Here is a 23,099-nt window from a genome sequence, read left to right as displayed (position 1 = left end):
GAGTGCGACGGCGATCTTTGCTTTTAACTCTTGGTAAGAAAAAGAGTAAGCATATTTCCCACAATGTTAAACTAATGCTTGAAGTGGGTGAATATGATGTTGAGAATTAGTTCACAAGGTGACTGAAAAGATAAATGACAAGTCATTTTTCATTTTATTGTGACTTATCCCATAATAAGGACTAGAACCAGGTACACATACACACACCTGGTAATTCATTAGTGAAGCTGCATGGATGAACATTTTATGCAGTGCAGATAGAGGAACAAATGGCACTGTGCAGCTGGTTCGTGTAGTCATTATTGTCATTATTATTCCACATGCTGGCCGTCTGTAATTACGCTTTGCTTCCCGGTACGCCACAGTCTCCCTCTGAATTCTTTCCATTGCTGGCTTGGAGATAATGTAATCACAAAATGAACCAAACTGCAGAGCTTTTGAATCGCAGGCGGAGAGGAGAAGAAAGGCTTTGAAGTCGCACGGTTAATATTGATGAGGTGAGATATTTTAGATGATTAGCACCAGAGATTTCACTTCTTTCTTTTATTTTGCATCAGCAAGGTCAAATGCCTAAAATGTTCACACTTAGCTAACATTTTCCAGTTGCTTGATCAGTGGATACAGAACAGAGAGCAGGGCAGAAATCTCTAATTACCGACATTACATATTATCCTTTGACTGAGTGAAAATAATTTTTTAATGTCTCCAAATAGCTGTTTGGAAAAAAGAAGTGTCACTAACAATCTCTAAAGGGATGTTGTTTTTATGATGGGAAAAGACAAATCTCAGTGTTTTAATGGTGTGTGTGTGTGATTGCTAAGCACTACAATTAAACAATTTAGTTCTGTTGACATGCAAAAGCTACTACATTAGAGGTTTAAGTAAACTTTCTGACTCAGAGCAATGTGAATGTAAATCAGGACTCCACCGCGTTATAAAATCTACGTCAAGTTTGTCCACAGGAAAGCGTTCTACGCGTTGTACTTCTTGAGCAAGTCACTTTGCCAGTGCCTCTTGCGATCTGGAAACTCTCTGGGCAAGCGGATCTTTTTGAAGTCCTCAATGCATTTTTTCAGATCCTCCTCCAGCATCTTCTTCTCCTCCTCTTCCTCATCCAACGCCGGCGGAGGACCGCCATTCTCCCTGATGGATGGCCGCGGCAGCGTCTTTAGGTTGAGGGTGGTCGGGCGCTGGGGGCTCTCGGCAGGAGGCGGCGTCGAGGGACTGCAGGTAGAAAAAGGTTTGGGTAATGGCAGAGGTGGAGGCGACAGAGGCGGGAGGTCGAGGCTGTCTGCAGCGGGAGGAGGTGGAGGAGGAAGAGGAGGTGTTAGAGGAGGAGGAGGAGGAGAGTCCAGGGACATCGGGTTTCGTATGTCCAGTGTTGGGGTGCAGCTGCTTTCTGGAAGGCTTTGGGTTCGGCTGGTGCTGCTGAGCTCCGCTGTGGCTGATCCAGTATGAGCAGGGTCAGGGTAAGAGGTCACCACTTCAATGAGAGCTGGGGGGTCAAAGGTCGTTGTCTTGGAAATCACAGATGAGCCACCTGCAGCAAGAAGAAAGAATAACAGATTAAAGTCTGGGAAATTTGCATTTTATTCACAATTACTTAAAGGAGTAGTTCGTCGTTTTGGGAAATATGCATATTATTTTTCTTGATGACATTTAAATGGGAAGATCAATACCACTCTGTACAGCAAATATGAAGCTAGAGCCAGCCGGCGTTTAGCTTAGCTTAGTGTTAGGCAGATGGTTAAACTGGTCCAGCATGCAACTCCCCTTAAAACCACATGTTTTCTTGTATTGATTGTGTAGAGATTAAGATATAATGTGTTAATCGGTGAGCTTTACATGTGCTGGTAGGCATATTTCTAACTTGTGCTAAGCTAAGATAACCCGCTGCTAGCTATACTGCTTTATATTTACCATACAGACATTCGAGAGTGGTATCAATCTTCTCAACAAACTCTCGGCGTGATAGCCAATACGCATTTCCCAAAATGTTAAATTATTCCTTTAAAGGTCTTAACTAATATTTAAGACCTTAATTCATTAGCCTACCTTTAAAATATTCTGTGTGGCTTCACACAGCATTTTGATTACATTTAGCTTTCTTTTTGTTTGCCTTATCAAAGTGTGTCAGTAGTGTGCGGCTGGCACAGGAACAAGCACCTCAGATTTGAGCTTTACAGTTATTGTCTCCAAGAGTACAAAAGTAAACACACGCTGGCACAAGAGCGTGTGGGAGCATTATGGAAACAGAAATTAGCAGAGAAAGGAGCTCAGCAGGAGAGGAAAGGAAATGAGAGATAAGGAGAGTGGAGGACAGTTTCATTTAATTTCAGCCTTCCCTTTTACCTTCGCTTGGATGTAAGAACACTGTGACTGAACGGATGGCGTGAGACCTCCTGACTGAAGCTCCACAAGCCTTTTTTCACGGTATGTTGATTTTCCATCTCATCTCTGTGTGAGGACAGAGAGGAGGTTGCTGTGGTGTGACTTCTCCGAATAGTTGGAGTGGCACATGCACATTCTGCACCTCTTGATATTTGAAAACCCATCAACCATTTTGAATTGTCGCCTCTCTCCTTAAAAACAGCCTATTTTTTTCTCTTTCCTTTGAGTTTTACTGTCTACATGACGGTACTCAGCCTCAGATTGTCTGAATAAGTCACAGAAAACGTAGCCCATGTCCACACTAAAGCGGATACACTTCAAAATGCATCTTTTGTCTTTCTTTTTGGCCTTCCTTTTCATACTAATCCTGGGTTTTTGACCACGGAGAACACACCATAGTTCAAAATTGCCCCTTTTTGTGTTGTAGTATTGGGAAAACATCCAAAATCATACAGTAATGTGTGATTGTAACGCATTCTCATGCTCTCTTTTTGACTTCCTGTGGTCTTCATGATCTGTGAACAATAAACAGCATTTCAAAAAGCCTCTGGAGGAAATAATGCAAAGAGAAAACAAGAGATCTGAGATGATTGTTGTGGTATTTCGTTGTGGTATTTCAATGTGGGCGCCGAACTTTCAGAAAAATAATCGGGACAGAAAAAAACTCAAAGACAAAAACATTTTTTAAATTCATCCACATGAGTTTGATCTTACACCAAATCAATGGCAGTCCTGCGTGTGTATACTGCTCATGCACGGCATATAGTCACACATGCTGCACTCTCACTATGAGGCAGCTGCATGCAGTACATGCTATATGGAAATACATATGAACCGCTATTCTGTCTCGCAGCCTCTCATGCAGACATATACAGGTACAATATGCAATACGACACACGAAGACGCACAAGGCCCTGCACTCTTTCCTGCAACGGGGCTCATCGTCACGGTAACTCGTCTTATATAACAGGAAAAGCTGCTTGTGTCAAACGGAGGCGGCACAGAATATTCTCCCACTGCCTTGGCTTTCTCAATACCTGAATACAAGTGTGTGTGTGTGTGTGTGTGTATGAGAACGTGCGACAGAAAGTGCACTAGCCTGTGTGTGTGAGAGCAAGTCTCCTGTGTGTTTGTGCATGCATGCATAATCTCGTGCATGCGTACTGTATGTGTAGGTGTGGATGTTTTGTATGTGTGTGTGTATGCAGGCAGATGTGTGTGTGTGTGTCTGTCGTTATATTCTGGGCATGTACTGGCATTTGAAAGAAGGACAGATAAAGACATTGAGAAAGAAAAGAAAGATGTAGGGTAGGGAGGGGTTTGGCGGGTACATGTTCACCACTGTGTGTGTGTTTGTGTATTGAGTGCATTCAATGTCTCTCATAATGAATACATGTGTTTGAGGGCCGCCTGGACGTGGGAGTATGGGGGCTTAGCAGTGTCGAAGGAATAATCCACTGGGGGATGGGCTCCATGCTTTTCCTCCACCACCACTAAGCCTTGTGGAGGAGAACAGCGAAAGAGAGCACTCAACCCGTTTCCCCGGGCCACTTCTCCAGGGATGTATGCAAAAAGCCAAAGCACTTTCTCACACATCCTCTTCTCTCTCTCCACTGCCTCTCTCTCTCAGTCTCTCCCATCTGTTCAGTGTGACACATTGCTCCGTTGCCATCATTACTGCTATTAGCAACTCTAATGTGTCACTGTTGCCAGGGTTTAGCACCTCTCCGCCACAAAATGTCTCATCTACGGTGTCTAATGTTGTCTTTTCCCCCCAACCGAATCTTTATATTTTACTCCAATCATAGCACACTGTGTATTCTTACAGCATGACTAAATGAAAGCATGACAAGGTTTTGAAATACACACTGCATTATCTGTTGAAAATTCAGATAGTATTATCATCCAAACCTTAAGTAAACATTCAGGAATTGCTTTCATATTGAGGTCAAACTGAAATAAAAATAAATATATACAGTATCCTTGGTGTTTGCTTTGGTTTGTTTACCTTTTTGTTCTAAAATAACTGCAGTATCATTGTAGTTTATATTTCCTTACTTGAATAGTGTAATCTCAGTAAACTTTAATCCATAACAATGTATGAATGTACGATAAAGTGGTTTAAAAATTAATACATCAGCTGCCACCTTGAATATGACCAGGTCGTTCAGCCTGTGGGTACTTTTTAAAATTCACTGTGGCCACTGACAGGTGTCGCGACCTGGGGATGGGGAGATGGGCAAACAAGAGGACAGCATCATCACCATGGTAACACCACAATGATGTGCAAGAGCCACAGCTATGCAAATGCATAGTAATGTCTCTCAGACTGCGAGGAGTGTGTAGTTGTACATATGGCTACATCCTGCTGTTCTAGAGGGAGCTCACGCTACATAGTTTTGGCAATTACAGCATGTTTTATATCTAATGACCTCGTATTCAGCTCAAATATCCAACATCTGCTTTGTGAAATGGCGCCTAATGACGGAGCGGGCCTCGCCACCTACTGTCTTCTCATTCATTGTCTTTCCTCTCTGATTCAGAGCAAACGGGGGCGTAATCAGACATGGTAACACCGTATTCTACTGACTGACGGCGTGAGCACAGTCGCCCATATCAAAAATCACTGGAGTGTACTCACAAGTCTCTGAGCAATTACATATCTGTCAATCTACATAATGTGGAGGAAATGCGTGACACAAACAGCTGGAGACCTGGGAGCTGCTGCCAAGTAAGAAAAGCTAAAAAAGGGAGTAGAGGTTAGAGGACAGAGGCGGGAGAAACCAAGTCATCAATAATTAACTGGCATATAAAGTTTTTCAATTCTTTTGGGCGTGTGAAACAGTCTATTGTATGAATTTTATTTTTGCAGACTTGCACAAACTTGCTGCGTTTGATCCAAATGCTGATTCGCCTGCTCCACGTGCCGCCTCTTTATCTTCCCATGAGCTGCTGCCTGGCTACCACAGCCTGTAACCAGCCTGCCTAAGCACCCTAAAGCCCGTCCTGGCACCCCTCATCCCCCTGCCAGAGGCCCGCAGGCTCCCCTGCCACCTGCTTCTCCACTCCTTTCCTGGTTTTCAGCCACGGTGCAACCCTGCCTCAGGACTGCAGCACCAAGGACAAGCCTGCCTGCCTGTGCAGATTACTGATAATTAGAGGGGCAGATTAGAACCCAAATCTCCAGATGGCTGAGGTGAATCCCGTCGCAACAACAGACACAATTTACAACTCGCTGCTTAAAGCAAGATACATCCGATCAGCAGAAAACATAGTGACTGCTGATCGGATGTATCTTGCTCACGGCCCTTTCACACTGTTTTCACCACACTGATGTACTGTGTATCTGTTATGAGATTATTATAAGTAACTATATAATTAAATACATGACATGGAATGCTTTGTTATAACTAGTAGATGCTAAACTTGTCATTCCAAAAATGTATTTAAAAAACTCTTCAGCATAATAGAGGCAGATGGTATTAGCACCCAGGTGTCAGTAGCCAACAATGCTATTTGCACAAGGGGCTTAATAGCCAATGTGGCTATTTACACCTAGGTGTATAAAGCATGGCAGAGATAAGCACCCAGCTGTCCGTAGCCAACAGTGCTATTTGCACCCAACCCGGGCACAGATTAGATACTTTATGTGTATATGTACTGAATGTTTATTTTTCCTAAACCTAACCACGTAGTTTTATGCCTAGATCTAACCAAAATGTGACTGAAAACTGAAAATAATCATTTTAAAAAACAGAAAATAACAAGTAAACTAGTGAAAAATAGACTAAAACCCCAGTCTGTAGGATGAAAGTTTTGACCCATTCATAACCTACTCCTTGCATGTACTTTATCACTCATTATATTACTACTACTTTTACCGGGTTTTAATCACCCCATAGGTGCCTTGTGACTATTCTCAGCCGGGTGCAAATAGACACTCAATAAATATGACACATAATAAGTATGACTTTTTCCCTCCGTCAGTGATTGATGGCATGCAATTAAAGCTCATCAGACTGCAGTAATTTGCCATCTTGAGACATTCATTTGCAAAGAGATAAACTATAAACAGATTATGAGACAATGGGCCTCTGGGCACAAATACATAAAAGCACCAAGGTCTAAAGTTCAAACATGAAACAGGGTACCAATCCTAGTGAACCAACGCTGATTACCTAAAACATAGGATATATATATACCACTAAAATAAAACCATAGATAAAAACAACAATAAATCCCTTCTAATAGCCCTTCAAACAAGAGCATAAAAACACCCTTGTATATCAATTAATAATTTACAATCCTCCTTACAATGAACCCATATTGTCATCACTTTGTGGAGTTTTTAATGAAGACATTTTATGTTTGTTTGCTGTACCGTGCAACTGTGTTGTTTAGGAATAAAGTAAACAAAACATACAAAAAATATATATGCATTAGACTCTGTATGAGCAGGGACCTAATAGGAATCACGAGCCAAGAAAACGTCATTAGTACATCCCTTTCAATATGTTGGACTCCTGGACCAGTGTTTGGAAGCCCTTTAATCCATCCATTATTATTTTAGTTGCAAAATGAATATGTTATTTGTAATGAAACAGTTTAGGCCTACATATTTCAAATGCCAGCAAGCAACTGAGTCTATAGGAAGTTCAAACTGTCTTCCAACTGTTTCCTTAGTCAGTTATTGCCTCATCTTCCACCTCACTTTGCCCAATCTGCTATTTCCCGTTTTCTCTCTCCTCTTGACCTCGTTTTCCTTTCGAACAGCTCCTGCCCCACTCTCATCTTCACATTATTTTACAGTCTCTTTCGTACCAGTCTATGAGGAACTTTTGCCACTTGAGTTCTCCTCTCTGCCGCTTTCCTTTTTAATCCTACAACTTGAAACTCCGACTCGCTCCCTTCAACTAATTTCATGCTCCCTCATTCCCCATCCTGCTGCTGCTTTGTATTTCCACACATCCCTCGTACTCTCCTCTGCAGTTATTCTTTCTGTGTCTTGGAGCTTTAAAGAGAAAAGAAAAGATTGTGAAGTCAAGGAGAATAATTAAGAGACAGAGATCGAGAGAGTTACAGTTACAGAGATACAATACTGTACACCACTCGTGACCTAATCTGCTCCTTTTCAGCTTCTAGAACGCGTCCCCTGTTAACTCCCCCTTTGGGTATGGCTACCCCCTGACCTCCCTTGATGGAGTTCGGTGCCAATATGTTTTCGCGATAGCTTTTCTCTGCAGGAGACGTGAAGAGGAGGAGGAGGAGGGGTAGTTGGAGCATGTGTACCCATGCTGGAGGAGAGAACAGCGCAGTGACGGTACAACATCTGATCCATGCCGGGCTCCACTATAAATAACCCAACACACAATGAGCTAAAGATACCAGGAGCCAGCACTATACTGTACTCTGTTACATATTGGCTCGGCTCCATGGCAGCATGGGTGAACCGTGTTGGCGTCAAGGACAAAACACAGCAGGGCTCAAGCTCACGTACATGTACATGCGCAAATGAACAAACAACATGCACACACACGTCACATATTGATGGAGAAAACAGTAGGCCTCAGGCTGGTGCGCGCTCTCTCCAGTTCCCCATTACATGATCTTATTGGCCAACTGCTACTCCCAGGTAATTAGCAGCAACAATGCTTTGCGATACTGAGCGTGGACTTCTCCTGTTTTATCGCCGTCAAGAGAGCGTGAGGGAGGCAAATGGCTTGTTTGCCTGCTAAGGCCTTTTTAACTGATCGCAAAGAAGAGTGAAAAGAAGGCAGCCAATTAGATCTGAAACCTCACAGCTCCGAGTCATTAGCCTCTCGCACAGGAGAGGAGTTGTTGCGCTTCTTCTCCTAGCAACTTCCCTCCCTCTGTGCATGTGTGTTTGTATGTGTTTAGAGAGGCCAAACTGCCTGCTCAGCATATTGGTGAGACAGGGGAGTGCACCTAGTTCATTGCCCCCGCGTGGCCTCCCATACCAACCCAACGCAGAAGCCCAAACACTCATGATGTGCCAAATATCCACATAAGCACAAAATCAAAACAAGCCAAAAAATATACTGGCACACAGATCAAGAGTAGACAAGGGCGTCGGAGCAGAGAAGACATAAACAAGCGCAGAGCCACAGATGGTTGCAGCTGAATGAGCAGAAACAGCAGCATCTGATAGTACCTCAGTGTAAGATGTTGATTAAAATGACTCATTGTGGCGCTGTGTGTTGTCACTCCAACTCATACGGTGTATGTCCTACTCATAAAAGAGGATGCAGTCTGGGAAACCTGGCAGGTCATAGTCAATTTTAAAGCACAGCTTATGAGAAAGAAAATGTTATTTTTGTTTCTGTTGGAAAATATAAATTTTCCCCATTTCTTTGATATAATCACACCACGAATCAATACTTAAAGAGGACTTATTATGCCTGAATTTGTGTATAATGATGATTTTCAGGTGCATACTTGTATGTTGGGTTTATCATGGCTGTCAAAGTAACCTCAAATAAAAAAAATAAAGCTAGTGTGATGATACTGGTATCAAATGAAACTACAAAACCGAAGGAATCCATTAGTACCAACCATGTCATACTAGCTTGTCGTGAAGGAGGTTAAATAAGGCTCCAAACTTGCGGTAAATTTTGGCGAGGAAAAACTCACATGACCATTTTCAAAGGGGTCCCTTGACCTCTGACCTCAAGATATGTGAATGAAAATGGGTTCTATCAGTACCCACGAGTCTCCCCTTTACAGACATGAACACTTTATGATAATCACATGCAGTTTGGGGCAAGTCATAGTGAAGTCAGCACACTGACACACTGACAGCTGTTGTTGCCTGTTGGGCTGCAGTTTGCCATGTTTATGATTTGAGCATATTTTTTACGCTAAACGCCAGTACCTGTGAGGGTTTCTGGACAATATCTGTCATTGTTTGTGTTGTTAATTGATTTACAATAATAAATATATACATACATTTGCATAAAGCAAGCATATTTGCCCACTCCCATGTTGATAAGAATATTAAATACTTAACAAATCTCTCTTAAGGGGAACATTTTGAACAGATTAAAAATGTGTGATTAATTTGCGATTAATGGATCCGCGATTAAATATTTGAATCGATTGACAGCCCTTATTTCGACTAGAACATGTTTGCATGCTTTAATGTTCAAAAACGCTTTACTTTTCTCATACCGGCTGTAAATCCGCTCTAACTAACTTGTTTGAGGTCACACCAACTAGCCGCTATACGCAGGTATTATGCAAATGTGTTACTTGGTGACATCACCACGTTACAGAAGAAAGGCGTGACTTCAAGCGGGGCATTTCAGTCAGTTTCAGGAGCAGTATTTGTGTGTTCAAAAAACTATATAACACACTCAATGAAAGGGGAAAAAGCACAAAAGCATAATAGGTCCCCTTTAATCCCAACCATACTGAGTAATCCTGTGGATTCTATATCTGTCTGGTTGTAACTGAATCTCTCTGTGATTGTTGATGGAGCACAGACAGGCCACAGAGGAACACATTACAGCATGGTCCAGTGAGGGCTTTGTTTGGTCAGGATGGTCCAGCACCTCTCTGAATAACAGGACATTTCATGCTGTTCAGGAAGAGAGATAAGATGAGAACACCAGTTTAAACACTCTCCCACTCTCATCCAGCTTTCCACCAGGTTATCCTGACTGTCTGTCTTCTCTGCTTCCTTGCCCCCATTTTCCCTTATCCCCTTTGACGTGCTTCCGTTCCTGCTCTCCTCTGCTCCCTTCCTTTCTTTTTCCTAAATAGGGGGAAGCGATGACCCAGCTGGCTACGAGGACAAGGGGATGAAAGCAGACTGAGCCGAGGCGTGTTGCCATGTAGAGCGCCTACGGTGACAATAGCGACCGCAACAACACGGGTCAAATCACTGCCTCGAGGTAGAGAGAACAGTCTTGTGCTCTCAGGGCGTTTTTCATTTTTGCCTTGCACTTTGAGTTTAATAATGAATTGCAATGAAGTTCGCTGAGAAATTGCATTAAACTTCAAACCTCGTGGTAGGAACACAAGAATAAAAGGATTTCTTTAGATTTGATTGTTGCTGTGTGGTGAGCAAATAATGCAATCTGCTATTTGGATTTGTTTTCCAAAGACAGAGAAGCAAAATTTCATGGTAAAATATCTTATTGTAGCACTCTGCTGGATAGAACAGGGATACCACCGGTGACACAACTGCTTCTTCTTGTTTGGCACACGAGACAGGCGTGCCTACAATTTTCACAACAGAACTTTTAAAAATAAAAAGAAGAAGAAAATAACCAGCAGCATTCATCACAGCCTGGCCTGTTGGACCTCACACATCTGTGTTGAATGTTGCGTCTCCAGGCGACTCGTGGAGGTAAAGAGCGAGTGTTTAGGACACCGATGGCTTGAAATTTCACCACATGAGGCGCGTTCTCTCCATGCTTGTGCTAATGACGACCTTCCCGATCTGCATGGGAGGCTTGCAGGCGCACAGAGACGTGAGGAATGCTGCCTGTGACGGTGTTTTTTGGGGGGCTGAAGAGACACTGCAGGCGCGGTATGCCTCTGAGGGATTCGTCATGCGTTCCAGACCGCAACAACAGAAAGAAAAAATCTGTTTTTCAGGAAGGCAGCCACATAAATTTTTCAGCAGTTTTTTGTGAAGCTCATCAGCCATGCTTTTTATCTAGGCCAGACCGAGATCAGGTTTAGAGGTCTCATACTAAGCTAATTAGCGTCGTGATAATCTCTTGGTGAAGTTATATACACCGCCTCACCTACATAAACACAACCCTGGTTGTGTTTCCAGTGTACATTATGCCACTCTAACCAGCTCTAATCTTGTGAAGCCTATACAGCTTTCACAGTCTGGATTTTAGGTCTGATCAAGATTTTTTATGTAGTAATTGGGTCAATTATTGGTAACAACATAAGGTTTTTGTAAGGTGCTTTTAAAAGAGGCTGTTATGGTGTCCTCATTTCTATCCTGGCTCTGTTTTCTGGTCAACTGCTTGAGAAAAAAGAGGGAAAAAAAGTGGAGAAGCAGATGGAAGGATGAGGGAGAGATGGGCCTGAGGGTTACAGTGTTGAACATTTAATACAAGTATGTCCAAGGACATTTCCTTGAATGGGGAAATGCCGAGATGAAAATTTGAATTAATTATCTTGTGATTGAGTTGCATTGTGGCAGCAAATAAAAAATTTAAACTACGCTAATGTGAGGGCATGTACCACTTTGCTCGTGGTTCGTCATTCAGCGAGGAATGAATGGAAAATACAACCCCGGATAGAAAGAAAAACATCTTTTATTTCACAATCAGTTTGCTTTTTTTGCTGAACACTTTTAATTTCAGTGTTGTGTATAAGCCCTGCAGCGACACACTGCAGAGGGTCTAACATATTGACTCAGGTGTCAACAGCACTTATCCACACTGAAACACAACATTGCGGTTTCTAGACATTTCAGAGTACATTTATTGTCACTGTCAGACGCTCTGCCAAAACTACAGCCTTGACACCTCAGGAGAGAAATCCTGCACTGCAACTGCCTCGATGGCTGTTTCCTCAACTCCACCTTATATTCAACCCTCTTATTCATAATCTCGTTTTGAGACATTTTTCCTAACTTTGTCTGCATTTTCACGTCAAACTTCATGCCTTCAATTTTCTGTTTTAGTCTGAGGTATATGATGTGCAGACCTGTCCTGAGGCTGTATCTGAAAACGGACCCTCTTTCTCTATAACTTCTTTATAACTGCCATCACAGGCCCTTGCTACAATGGTGAGAAAAACATTGGCTTTGGCTGTCTGCAGCGTAATCCCCCTCCTTTCTTGCGGCGTGTTCGCTTTACAGCAAGTGAGAGCGATCATCAAATATGCAACAGCTTAAAACTAATACCGAACTGAGTATTAAGAATAACATTATTGTTTACAGAACACTCAAAACGTGATCCGCTCAAGGTGACTACCACATTTTTTTTTCTTTTTTGGGAGGAGATAAAACATGAAGTCATGGCCTGTCCCACGAAGTCACTTTAAAAATGCTCTTAAATATGTATTTGAGCAAAGAAATGTCAAAGAAGCACAAAAAAAAGGAGCAATGGTTGCCCGTGAGTGATGTAACACCTTCCATCTCCTCTCCCAGCGTGGGTGATTAAAATACTGAAAGCTCCATATAGCACAATCAATACACACACCTCATGTGGCAACCTTTCTTTCTGTCTACGAGATCTCTTGAGATACTTGAGCTTCATCCTGGTTGTATCAAAGCCCTGCAGCTTGAAGCTCCACACACCTACAATCTACTTATTATCCATTCATTCATAGCAACAACTGAACAGATACTGTATATGGCACGTTCCCAACCACATGGTACTGGACACATTTAAGAAGAAGGATTTTTTTTTTTTGTGTTACACTTCTTTTTCTTGGCTTGGGCTGCTCACGTCACCTCAAGGCTGATAAGACGTCCAATTATTTGGTAATTTTTTCGTTCAGAGGAGCAGGAGGAGAGTCCGATCTGCTCGAAGTAGTACAGCACTGTACATCACGAAGCCCTTTCCCTTTATGCCCTATGACTGCTTTAATAGTCATACAGACACACCAGGGCAGCTTGTTTAACAAAATTAGCTCTTGGATACAGTATTGTGCTTCACCTAAGGCAGATGCAATATATAGAGTACAAAAGGGAAATAGTACATAGAAGGTATCAGTCTCGGCAGGGAAGGCTGTGGGAGGTTTGCTGTGGTTGAGGACTACGACTAGATGGAGGTTTTAAGCGAGGGGCAAAAAAGCTGGACCTGAGGATGAGGGGGAAAAGGATCTGGGGTATCTGCAGAGAAGGTATGAAGAGTCGGAGCAGCAGCTGTTCATAGGATACAAGCTGGAGGCTGCAGAGAGAGATGGAGGGTGCACAACCATCTACGGTACATCTACTGGTGCAGGAGCCATCATATGAGAGGAGGACATGGCTGGAAGGGGGGGCACTTGGAGACAGGGTTGTGGGGGACCGGGGGGGAACAAAGTCTCACTCACGGTTAGAACACATATTCAGTGTAGCTGGTCCAGATCCTTGTCGTCCGTCTGCTCATGGGCAAAGGCGCAGGTTCCCGTGGAGTTACAGGCCACCATGTGGAAGCCCGCGTCGGCCAGCTTGTCGAAGGCCTGCTCCAGGAAGGTGAACTTGAGCTAGTAGCGGGACGTGTAGCGCTCGGGGGGTCGGTCGGGGTCACGGCTCTCGTTCAGCGTCTCCCCGAACACCTCTTTGGCCAGGGAGGTCTTCCCGCACACCATGGATCCGCGCCACCCGGCGGAATTTGGCATCGGTGTGGCTGTCGCGGCCCAAGGTGTACGAACCTCGGTAGCCGATGGTGATGAAACCCGGACCGTTTGCCATCCATGGTGCCGGGCACCAGGCTGGCGCAGGCGGGCGGCCGCGGCGGCCAGGGATCCGAGGTTACGGGCCGCTTCGATCAGGGCGAGGAGTCCTCCGGGTCGCTTTGACACCCCCTCGTCGCCGAGGGAGTTCTGCTTGCTCATTTTTGGGCGCCAGAGCTTGACGAGCTCCGGTAGGTTGAAGAACTCGGCCTCCCCTCTGTAGACGCCCCTCGCTCCGGGAAGTGATCTGGTAGGACGAGCTGCTGGTCCCGCATGTAGTCCAAGATGCTACCGGGAACAGGAAGCCACTCGCGGTCCACAAAGAAGCGACCTTTAGTGTCCCTGGCCCAACCTTTAGGGACTTCCCGGACTGAACATCTCCCACCAGCAGTGACTCTGGCACACTAGTGAGGGGTGAGTAGCGCGTGATGTACACCTGGCCACCAACATTGAGCTCTATGATCTCTGGGAAGGGGACCTCCTCACCGGATATGCCACTATCTGGTAAAGCCATGACTTCTTTGACTCACAGGGCACCTTTAAAAAAAAAAACTCTAGTAGTGAAAGTTTCAAATGACAAGAAAAAAAATGATTTCCACAGTGGTCGATGAGGCCTGTTGCCTGTTGTCAGATTGGCAGGTCCTGCTGCTGCAGCGCACAAATTGGTATGCGCGCAATAAAAGCTGGCAGCTACTCTCACATCAGAGCAAAGCAAAGCAGTCTAACAAGCACAGCCCTCTATCCTAACTACAGCATGCTCCCATTGTGACTAAAACATAGCGCAGATAGAGGAGATCAGCAGGAGCTGGTATCGTCCCGTTCCTTTACGCGCAAATAGATATCCAGAGATGGAAATGCTGCTTTTGGACACTAGTAGTCCTCTGAGCAGGAAATGCGCGATTTTTTTTTGCACAACTGTCCATAACGACTTCTAATGTTGTTCGGTCTTTCCTCCTGGCGCAAACCGGATCAGGTGGCCCAACTTCACTAACACAATCCATAGTTGGAGAGCTCGTGGGTACACCGTACGAGTAAATCCACGAGATGAGGAGGATGGTGCCCGAAGTAGTGAGAGGAGAGGAAGAAGTATAGAAAGATCTCAGAGCTTTCCATCACTTGGCGCTTCCAATACTGTGCGCTCCGTCAGCTGCTGGCTCCTCTCTTCTCTCTCTCTGTGGTCTCAGACGGTAAACTGTGCTGCAACGTACCGGAGGATCCAGCCGTAGTCTCTGCGGTTAGACACGCCTACTGCTCGGTGACGCGCCTCTCTCTGCTGCTGTGATCCGGGTCAGAATCTCCTGTTCATCCTCAGTGTGGAGAGGAGTTACTGTATATCTGCTTAAAAGGGTGGCAGTAATAAAGTCTGACTATCTTCCCGAAAATTGAAATAATGTCTCCAAATAATACGTAAAGCCACTTAATCCATTTAAAGGAGCCTCATTTTTTTTGGGAGTTTTTCCTATAATTTATTCATTCATACACTGTACCCAGTAAAATAACAGTAAAGAACTGGCAGCAGGGTTGCCTTTATGTTACTGTAAAATTAACATTATTATACTGTCGCTGAAATTTACAGCTTTGTACTGTAATGAAAAATACAGTTTGAAGTTTATTAATTTCACAGTATTTTACAGTTAATTTACTGTTTAAAGATACATTGTATAGCTGTTTTTCCACCTTTCTTTACATTATCTTACTGATTTGTTTTAATGCACTATTTAGATTGTACATACATTTTAATAAACATTATTTTTTTGCCTAGATGAATAGACTTAGCAGGTTACAGACATAGGAATAGTCACGCTAAATACAATTAAAGGCACTTGTTAGGAAAAAGGCTATAATAGCCTTGTTGACACTTTTCCCAAAAATGTATGTCTCTAGCTGCCACTGTAAACAATTGCTGTTAATTTACAGCAGGATTTCAACAGGTTATTTAACCTGTTATGCTAAAAACAGTGCTTTACTGTTAATACAAAAGAAAACCTGTAAATTTACGCTCATAGGCGTTTTTTAACTGAACTATAATGCATTCTTAAAAACATCACTTTACGCTGATCAACTGTCTAAAGTATCATCAGTAACAGTTTTTATTCTGGGACCCTGATCTGCCACATGTGAGGCTTGTACATTTTGTACATGATTGTAAAATCAGTGAATTAGCTTTATGTTCTTCACTCACATGTTGTTATGGTTTGCATTCTGTGCTTGTAGCAGCTAGAGACAGACATTTATGGGAAACGCGTTCAACAAGTCTATTAAGCCTTTTTTCCTAACAAGTGCCTTTAATTATATTTAGTGTGACTATTCCTATGTCTGTAACCTGCTAAGTCTATCATTTAGGCAAAAACAATGTTTTATTAAAATGTATGTAAAAAATACAACCCTAAATAGTGCATTAAAACAAATCAGTAAGATAATGATAAAAGAAAGGTGAAAACAGCTATATAATGTATCTTGAAACAGTAAATTAACTGTAAAATACTGTGAAATTAATAAACTTCAAACTGTATTTTTCATAACAGTACAAAGCTGTAAATTCATCGACAGCATAATAATGTTAATTTTACAGTAACATAAAGGCAACCCTGCTGCCAGTTCTTTACTGTTATTTTACTGGGAAAGTCTTAACAGTGTGTATTCTGCTTAAAGGGTTGGTAGTAATAAAGTCTGACAATCTTCCTGAAAATTGAAATAATGTCTCCAATGAATACATAAAGCCACTTAATCCATTTAAGGAGCCTCATTTTTTTTTTGGAGTTTTTCCCTATAATGTATTCATTCATATATTCCATAAATAAGCCAGCCATAAATTGGATTATGTGGCTTTATGTATTCATTTGGAGACATTATTTCAATTAACTTTCAGGAAGATTGTCAGAGACGGTGACGCGCCCTCTGCTGCTGTGATCGGGTCAGAATCTCCTGTCTTTCTCAGTTACTGAGAAGTAGTACAATACATAATACATAAGCCCACATAATCCATTTTAAAGGAGCCTCATTTTTTGAAGTTTTTCCCTATAATTATTCATTCCTATATTCCATAAATAAGCCAGCCATAAATTGGATCAGTATCAGTAGAACAGTAACCAAACATGTGGTCCCTATATCCATTTGTGCATTATTTTTTTGTGTGTCAATGTACTCACTTATTTCTTGGACTATAAATAAACTAAGTAAAAAAAATAGTTATACCGTCCAATCCTTCTTTTGCTGTAGTCTCATTAAAACCCAGCCTCCATGGCCACTGACTTAGAAATGCATTTCATTTTTGATGCATTTATTTTTGGCAACACTCTCAGTAATCAGTGTCTCTTATAGAAGAAGGATGGGATAACAGTGACCTCTAGTGAATACTCAAGAGGAAAATGTTTTTCTCTCTCCAGAACATTAATAACTATGATTGTGATCAGATATATAGAGAGAGTTTGTTTGTATTCTACACTAGTTGTTATTCCTGTTAAAGCACCCCGTCCACTCGAAATGGGGATTTGCTCGTTGCACTTGGATTTGATTTTATTATCATTGTGTCATGCATGAATAATATGCCCAGCCCAAACAGGCTATACAAGACACCATTATTTAGAAATAAAGAAAAGACAGAAACCAGAGTAGCAATATAAATTACAAATAGTACTAAAAAAATAAACCATCCTGACGGTTTTTTCCAAGCTTGAGAAACAAAAGTATCCATTCAAATAAAATAGCCGTTCCATTTTTTTTCATCATCCTTGGATGTTTGACCTTCACTGTGCAGAGTGATGTACGTGCAGAGTTGGACGCTAGAAGGCTGTTTTCACACTCACCCGCTGAAGAGGGAAAGTTTCTCAGTGCTCACCTTTAAATCTGAGTTTAACACGTGTATTTAAGAGCATGATTTGTGACAGGCCCTTTCCAACAGTAGCCATTTGACCTGTGTGTAAACACCGGTGTAACTTATAAAATTAATTATGGTCCTGTTGTATTTGGTGTGTCACAGCTTTTCCTGTGAGCCAGCATGCACAATACCAGAGCCCTGGTCCACCTAAATGGAACCATAATTAATTATTAATCTAAGTTATTAATTACACCGGTGTTCACCCTGCTATGACGTCAAAATGGCTGCTGTGAAAAGGGCCTATATATTCAACCGAGACTAGTGTGATGTGAAATGTGAAAGCAGAAGACATCTTTTGTTCTGCAGTTTTGTAACTTTTGAAATACTGTATTTGCATATACAGAAAGTTTGGATTTTTCAAGGTAGCTAATGTGTTAACCACTTTTTTTTACGGCACCACTGAGAACATCTTCAACAAGTCCTTGAGTTTACAGAATTGACCTTTAATTGACCCGCGCATTGGTCTAACTGAACAAATTACAAAACAATCCCAACTCAAGGTCCACTTACCAGGATTTTCCTTCGCTTTTCGACCATGTCACGCAGTCTTCATGAGTGGATGATTTTGGCTCAGTTGTCATGAGATGGTCCTCCTGTTGACATGCTAACTCACGAGCTGTTCATCCACAGCACTTTTTTTGATTTAAAGCTGCAGTGGGTAGAGATTGGAGCAAATATGATTAGAAGAGTTATTTTTATAAAACGGGTCACTGTATCCTGACAGTAGTGCATGAGACAGGTAATCTGAAAAAAATCATGTGCCTCTGTGTCCTCCGGTGCTCCTAATGACATCTGCAAGATTTCAGATTGAAGGAAAACAACCAATCAGAGTTGATCTGGAGCCTCCTGTCTCTGAGCAAGCTGTCAATCACTCGGAACTTCGATCAAAACTAGTCAAACTAGTCAAACTAGGCAGCGATGATCAAATATGAATCAATATTCTGTTACTGTTATGCCTATTTCTCGCCTCAAATGTTTCAGAAACGTCTTGTAGTGTACTGTTTAGCTGTAAATGAGAAAGTTTATGACCCCAGCAGACATGTTGAGATCAGTTGAGGAAATACAGGCACCGCCGACCAGGCATAGCACAGCCAACAGGAACGCTCAATAGGAACGCTCTCTCTCCTGTGATTGGTCATAGTCTCCCGTCACAGACTAGATTTTTTTAAAGCCTAAAACAGAGCCATGAGGAGGTGCAAAAATCTAGTTCCCCTCAGAACACTTGAATACAATATGCTGAAAGGTTGTTATGGAATTGTCGCACAATGATGCCAAAAAACGTTCTGCCTAATGAGGCTTTAAGTATGAAAGTTTATTCTTGAGCGTTAAAATAGCAGTTTGACAAACCAAACTCAAGGTCAACTCGCTGGCTTTTGGAAATTATTTTTTCCGATTGAGGTCCATCGGATGACACATCCTGTAGTCAAAGTGTAAACACAGCAACAGAGAGCATTGGTGAGTCAGTCAGAGAGGACCTGCATGGTCAACAGGCTGCCTGCCATTTATGCTCCAGTATGTCTCTCTCTTTTCTCTCTTTTCTCTCTCTCTCTTGTCATGTGTAGTCCACCTCACAGTCCTTCCTCTGACTAATCAGCAGGCCAATTTTGCCCGTCTCCAAGCATTCTGGCACTGATTTCCTGAAGGCCCAGCAGTCTCAGCTGGCTCGCAGCACTTACAGCCTTGTCGTCGACAATCTGGCCCGGGCCGCTCTGGGTATGTGGGCCACCGCAGGATCTGGTAGGTAATATGGCAGCGACGTCTGCCAATGAGTTGATGACACAGTCAGCGTTCCCTTCACTGAAACATGCAAGAGCAATATGTACGAAAATATCCAAATATGATCTGGCGCAAAAACCCTATTTAAATATTTTGGATTATTGTCAACAATGAACCAATGCCAGTGATTGAAAATGATTAAATTACTGAAATTTGTGTATGAATCGTGACTCTAAAATCCCTGCACGTCGGCATGTGACCCTGGGTTTTTTACTCGCAGTTTCATCATTCTAATCACATCCAGACAACAGCTCATTGATCCTCAGAAAAATGGACAAAATGACTACATCAAATAGATGAGTTTGACCTTCTGCAACGGCTGGATTATCTGTGTACGTTTGTCAATTCTCATCACAGTGATGGCCTTCAAAGGCTGTTAGCTGTGTGTGTGTATGTGTGTGTTTGATGCTCTGCTGATTCAAAATAGGCAGAGAAGAGGCTTTGGGAGAGAGTCAGCATACTCAGACAGGAAATGGGAAAATGTACTCACTGCCACTGCTGTTGCTTAATCGCGTGTATTCTGAGGAAAACAACCCTCATGCTCAATCCTCGGATAATGCGGTGAGAAAGAGGAGTTACTTAGGACGGATTTTTATGGATATGGTTTGTCTGCATATTGATCTCTGCGGTTCTCAGCGGTTTCTGCTGACAGCTGCACCAGTAAGTGATTTATGGGATATTCTGTGGGATCAACAAAAAAAGATGAACAGGCTTTTGCATCTATCAGGTGTTTGCGGTGGCCATGTGAACCCATCTGCAAAGCCTCATTTCCCTCAGCACGAGGCGTCATACATCTTTCAAGACGGGGCGACATGAAGCGCACAAACATATCTCAGCTCGCGGTTTTTAGTGTGTTGAGAGAGTCAAATCCCCAGTGAGTCTCAGCGTGGAGGAAAAAGCTGCAGTTGTTTATTTAATAATGAGACTAAGTCAGAGTTGACGGCAGCCAATCTGACAGATGAAACAACACATTAATGAAATTAAAGTGGACATTCAAGCTCGCCTCGGCAGCCCCCGCGCATTCCCTATCACTACCGCAACTTTTTAATCAGATCACTTGACTCCACTTTCTTCTGACTCCGTCCTCTCTTCCTATGGTTACACCCAAAACATTTCATCAATCTCTTTGTTTCCTTCCTCTCTCCAAGGCCACATCCAAACCATCATATCCTCCCTATAAACTATAACTTTGACAGATGTGGTTCCACATCCATCACCATCTCCCCTTCGAATGATCTTTCCATTCTTGCCATACTACCAATTCTGGAGTTAGTTGTCTGAATTTGAAGTTAAGTACAGTCACATCACAAAAACCATACATTTATTTATTTTAAATGGACAACATTGTGATCCCAATCAGATCTCCCATCAGGGGTCAATATGTTGTCTGTTTAAATAAATGGGTGGTTTGGAGGTCAGTATGCGGGCGTTACTCTTTTCATCATCGCTGTTTTCCAATACCCCTGCATTCTACATGTGATGTGTGTACAATAGGTTTATTTCTCACAGAAGACATTATGACATTCATACTATGGAAAATGAATGAATGATGGCTGAATTACATTTAGCAGCTTCAGTTTCAGGGTCTTGGTCCTTGTATTGGTATCACCTGGGTCACTATCATGGACTTACTGAGACACTCGAATAGCAACAGACCCATCATTACTGTTATTAGTAACACCTGTGCTTGTCTTACTGTTACCCTCCCTCTAGCCACTTAACAATAGCAGTCAGGTGCAGATATAATCAACTTCCTTTCAACCAATCACTTTTTTCTAATTAAATGGACAAAAAACGTTTGTATTGCGACCCCACAACATAGAACCCGCTATATAGAACTAGTATGAAGATTTGAAACTCACTTGTGTCTGTAAGATCCCGTGCAGCAGCCTTGAGAACGGTTGTCAGCTGATTCTCTGTTAGAAGATTAAGGACGGATTGTTGTTTTTTTGTTAAGCCATTGAGTCTCTGATCTCCTTTGAAGCACTTGAAAGATTCAGCTTTGTACAGTACAGTATGTATTGAATCTACTTGTTGAGTGGGAGATGCTCTTAATGCTGCGGTGATTGCATCACTGCAATTAGAAAAATAAAAACAAAAAATTTAAGTGTAAAACTTTGGGAAGCTGAGCTTTAAATTATTGTATCGATTTATCTCTGGCCAACTGAAGTGGACGACTACACTGTCTACTGGGAGAGTATCAACATCGGCCTCCTCGTACACTACATCCTACATCTGTGCACAGGTGTGTCTGAGCTGCAGAATTCCCTTTCACTAACCAATGATTGGCTGTAGGCTTACGACATATTTCATCACTTCTCAATGGTTGACTTAAGTTGTTACAATCACAAACACAGACACTCATTAGAGGTTTTACAAAAATAAACAGACTTGCTGAAGCAGGTTGTGGATTAAAGCACCAGAACAGGATGATAGAGAGTGATGGGTGCTTCTTTTACATCTGATAACTGAGGCGGTAAGGAGCATGGAAATCACTCAGGGTAGATATATGTCAAACTAAAATCCTGCATGATGTCCTCCTTGAATCAGGCCTATAGATAATGAAATAAGGAATGTATGGATCAGTTTAATCTGTATTCTGTCCGTTCCTCTAGAGTAAATTTACAAATGTAAAACCACAGTTGATAACGCCTCAACAATTGAAGCTAAATAGCAGAATTTCGGGAGCAGGGCCGCGCCTCAACCGTGCCACTTCCCGTATTACCTATAAATACCTGTCTAACCCAGTGCTCCTGTTCCACTCTCGTATTCTGCACCCCTCCCTCCCACCTCATTCTCTCTCCTAATCTCTTCGTCTCCTCTTCGTCCTGCCCGGGTGCTTCAGCGGATCCTCGATCGAAGCATCCCAAACCGCATCTGACTAAGTGGACAAACCACAAGGATCATCTGTGTTATCCTTCAATAAATTTGTTAAATCGCACCCTTGTTGACGGCGTGGTCCTTACTAGGGAAAATACAGATTTGCTATAACCAAACATCTTAATTTTAGACCGTATGTCCATGCATATAGCCATGTTAAATGGTGGGTCTTTATGATGTCATGTAAAGAGGATTTCTGTTTGCGGGACAGAAAGGACAAAAAGCGTAAAAGATAATTGTTTATTTTGGTTCTTCCCCACCAGTAGTTTATCCACAATCAGACTGAAAGAAAATATAGACTAAGGTACACGAAATGCGGGGATTTTTAATATATACCACAATTAATTTGATGGAGACAGCATTATGTGCATACTTTAAAGACTAATGCCAAAATGATGACCACTGACTTCAAGGGAATAATCCCATGTTTGGGATCGGGTTGGATTATTTAGGACTGCAGGACGAGGGTCTGGGGAAACTTGTTAGTGAGCACAAACAAAACACAAAACCAAATCACTTATCCATAGAACAAAACAATAAATGGTTTCACCCACCACTTTCAATGACAAAATTCAGTTTGGATGTAGTAATGGATCGTGCCCATTTGCTAGAGATAACACTCAAAACAATCTTTACCATGACCAACTCACAAAGCTCCGTAGTTGTTTATCATCTAGGGTGTATATATATATATATATATATAGATATATGTATATATCTATATATAGGTACACACACGTAATTAAAATACAATAAAGTTATTAAAGTGCTTTCTACTGACTCAAACACACAATCTCTGAGA

The 23,099-nt window shown here is 42.3% G+C and overlaps 1 protein-coding gene and 1 long non-coding RNA gene across 2 annotated transcripts; one reads left to right on the top strand and one right to left on the bottom strand.

Annotated features, from left to right (window-relative positions):
* Positions 1 to 528: 528 nt before the first annotated feature.
* kctd12b (potassium channel tetramerisation domain containing 12b) lies at positions 529 to 15,230 on the bottom strand. Its single transcript, XM_037781151.1, is given in 11 exon segments — positions 529 to 1,540; positions 10,847 to 11,007; positions 13,188 to 13,277; positions 13,432 to 13,457; positions 13,459 to 13,680; positions 13,682 to 13,768; positions 13,770 to 13,895; positions 13,897 to 13,986; positions 13,989 to 14,123; positions 14,125 to 14,148; positions 14,150 to 15,230. Coding segments are annotated over 11 exon segments (1,659 nt in total). The 5' UTR covers positions 14,279 to 15,230; the 3' UTR covers positions 529 to 971.
* A 2,925-nt stretch (positions 15,231 to 18,155) lies between these two features.
* LOC119494225 lies at positions 18,156 to 22,394 on the top strand. Its single transcript, XR_005208151.1, has 3 exons — positions 18,156 to 18,380; positions 19,204 to 19,378; positions 22,263 to 22,394. It is a non-coding gene; the product is annotated as an uncharacterized LOC119494225 (long non-coding RNA).
* Positions 22,395 to 23,099: the final 705 nt, after the last annotated feature.

Source organism: Sebastes umbrosus, chromosome 9 (assembly GCF_015220745.1).
Source record: "Sebastes umbrosus isolate fSebUmb1 chromosome 9, fSebUmb1.pri, whole genome shotgun sequence".
Lineage (NCBI taxonomy): Eukaryota > Metazoa > Chordata > Actinopteri > Perciformes > Sebastidae > Sebastes > Sebastes umbrosus.
Note: the sequence above shows the minus strand (reverse complement) of the source record. Positions and strands in the feature narration are given on the sequence as shown.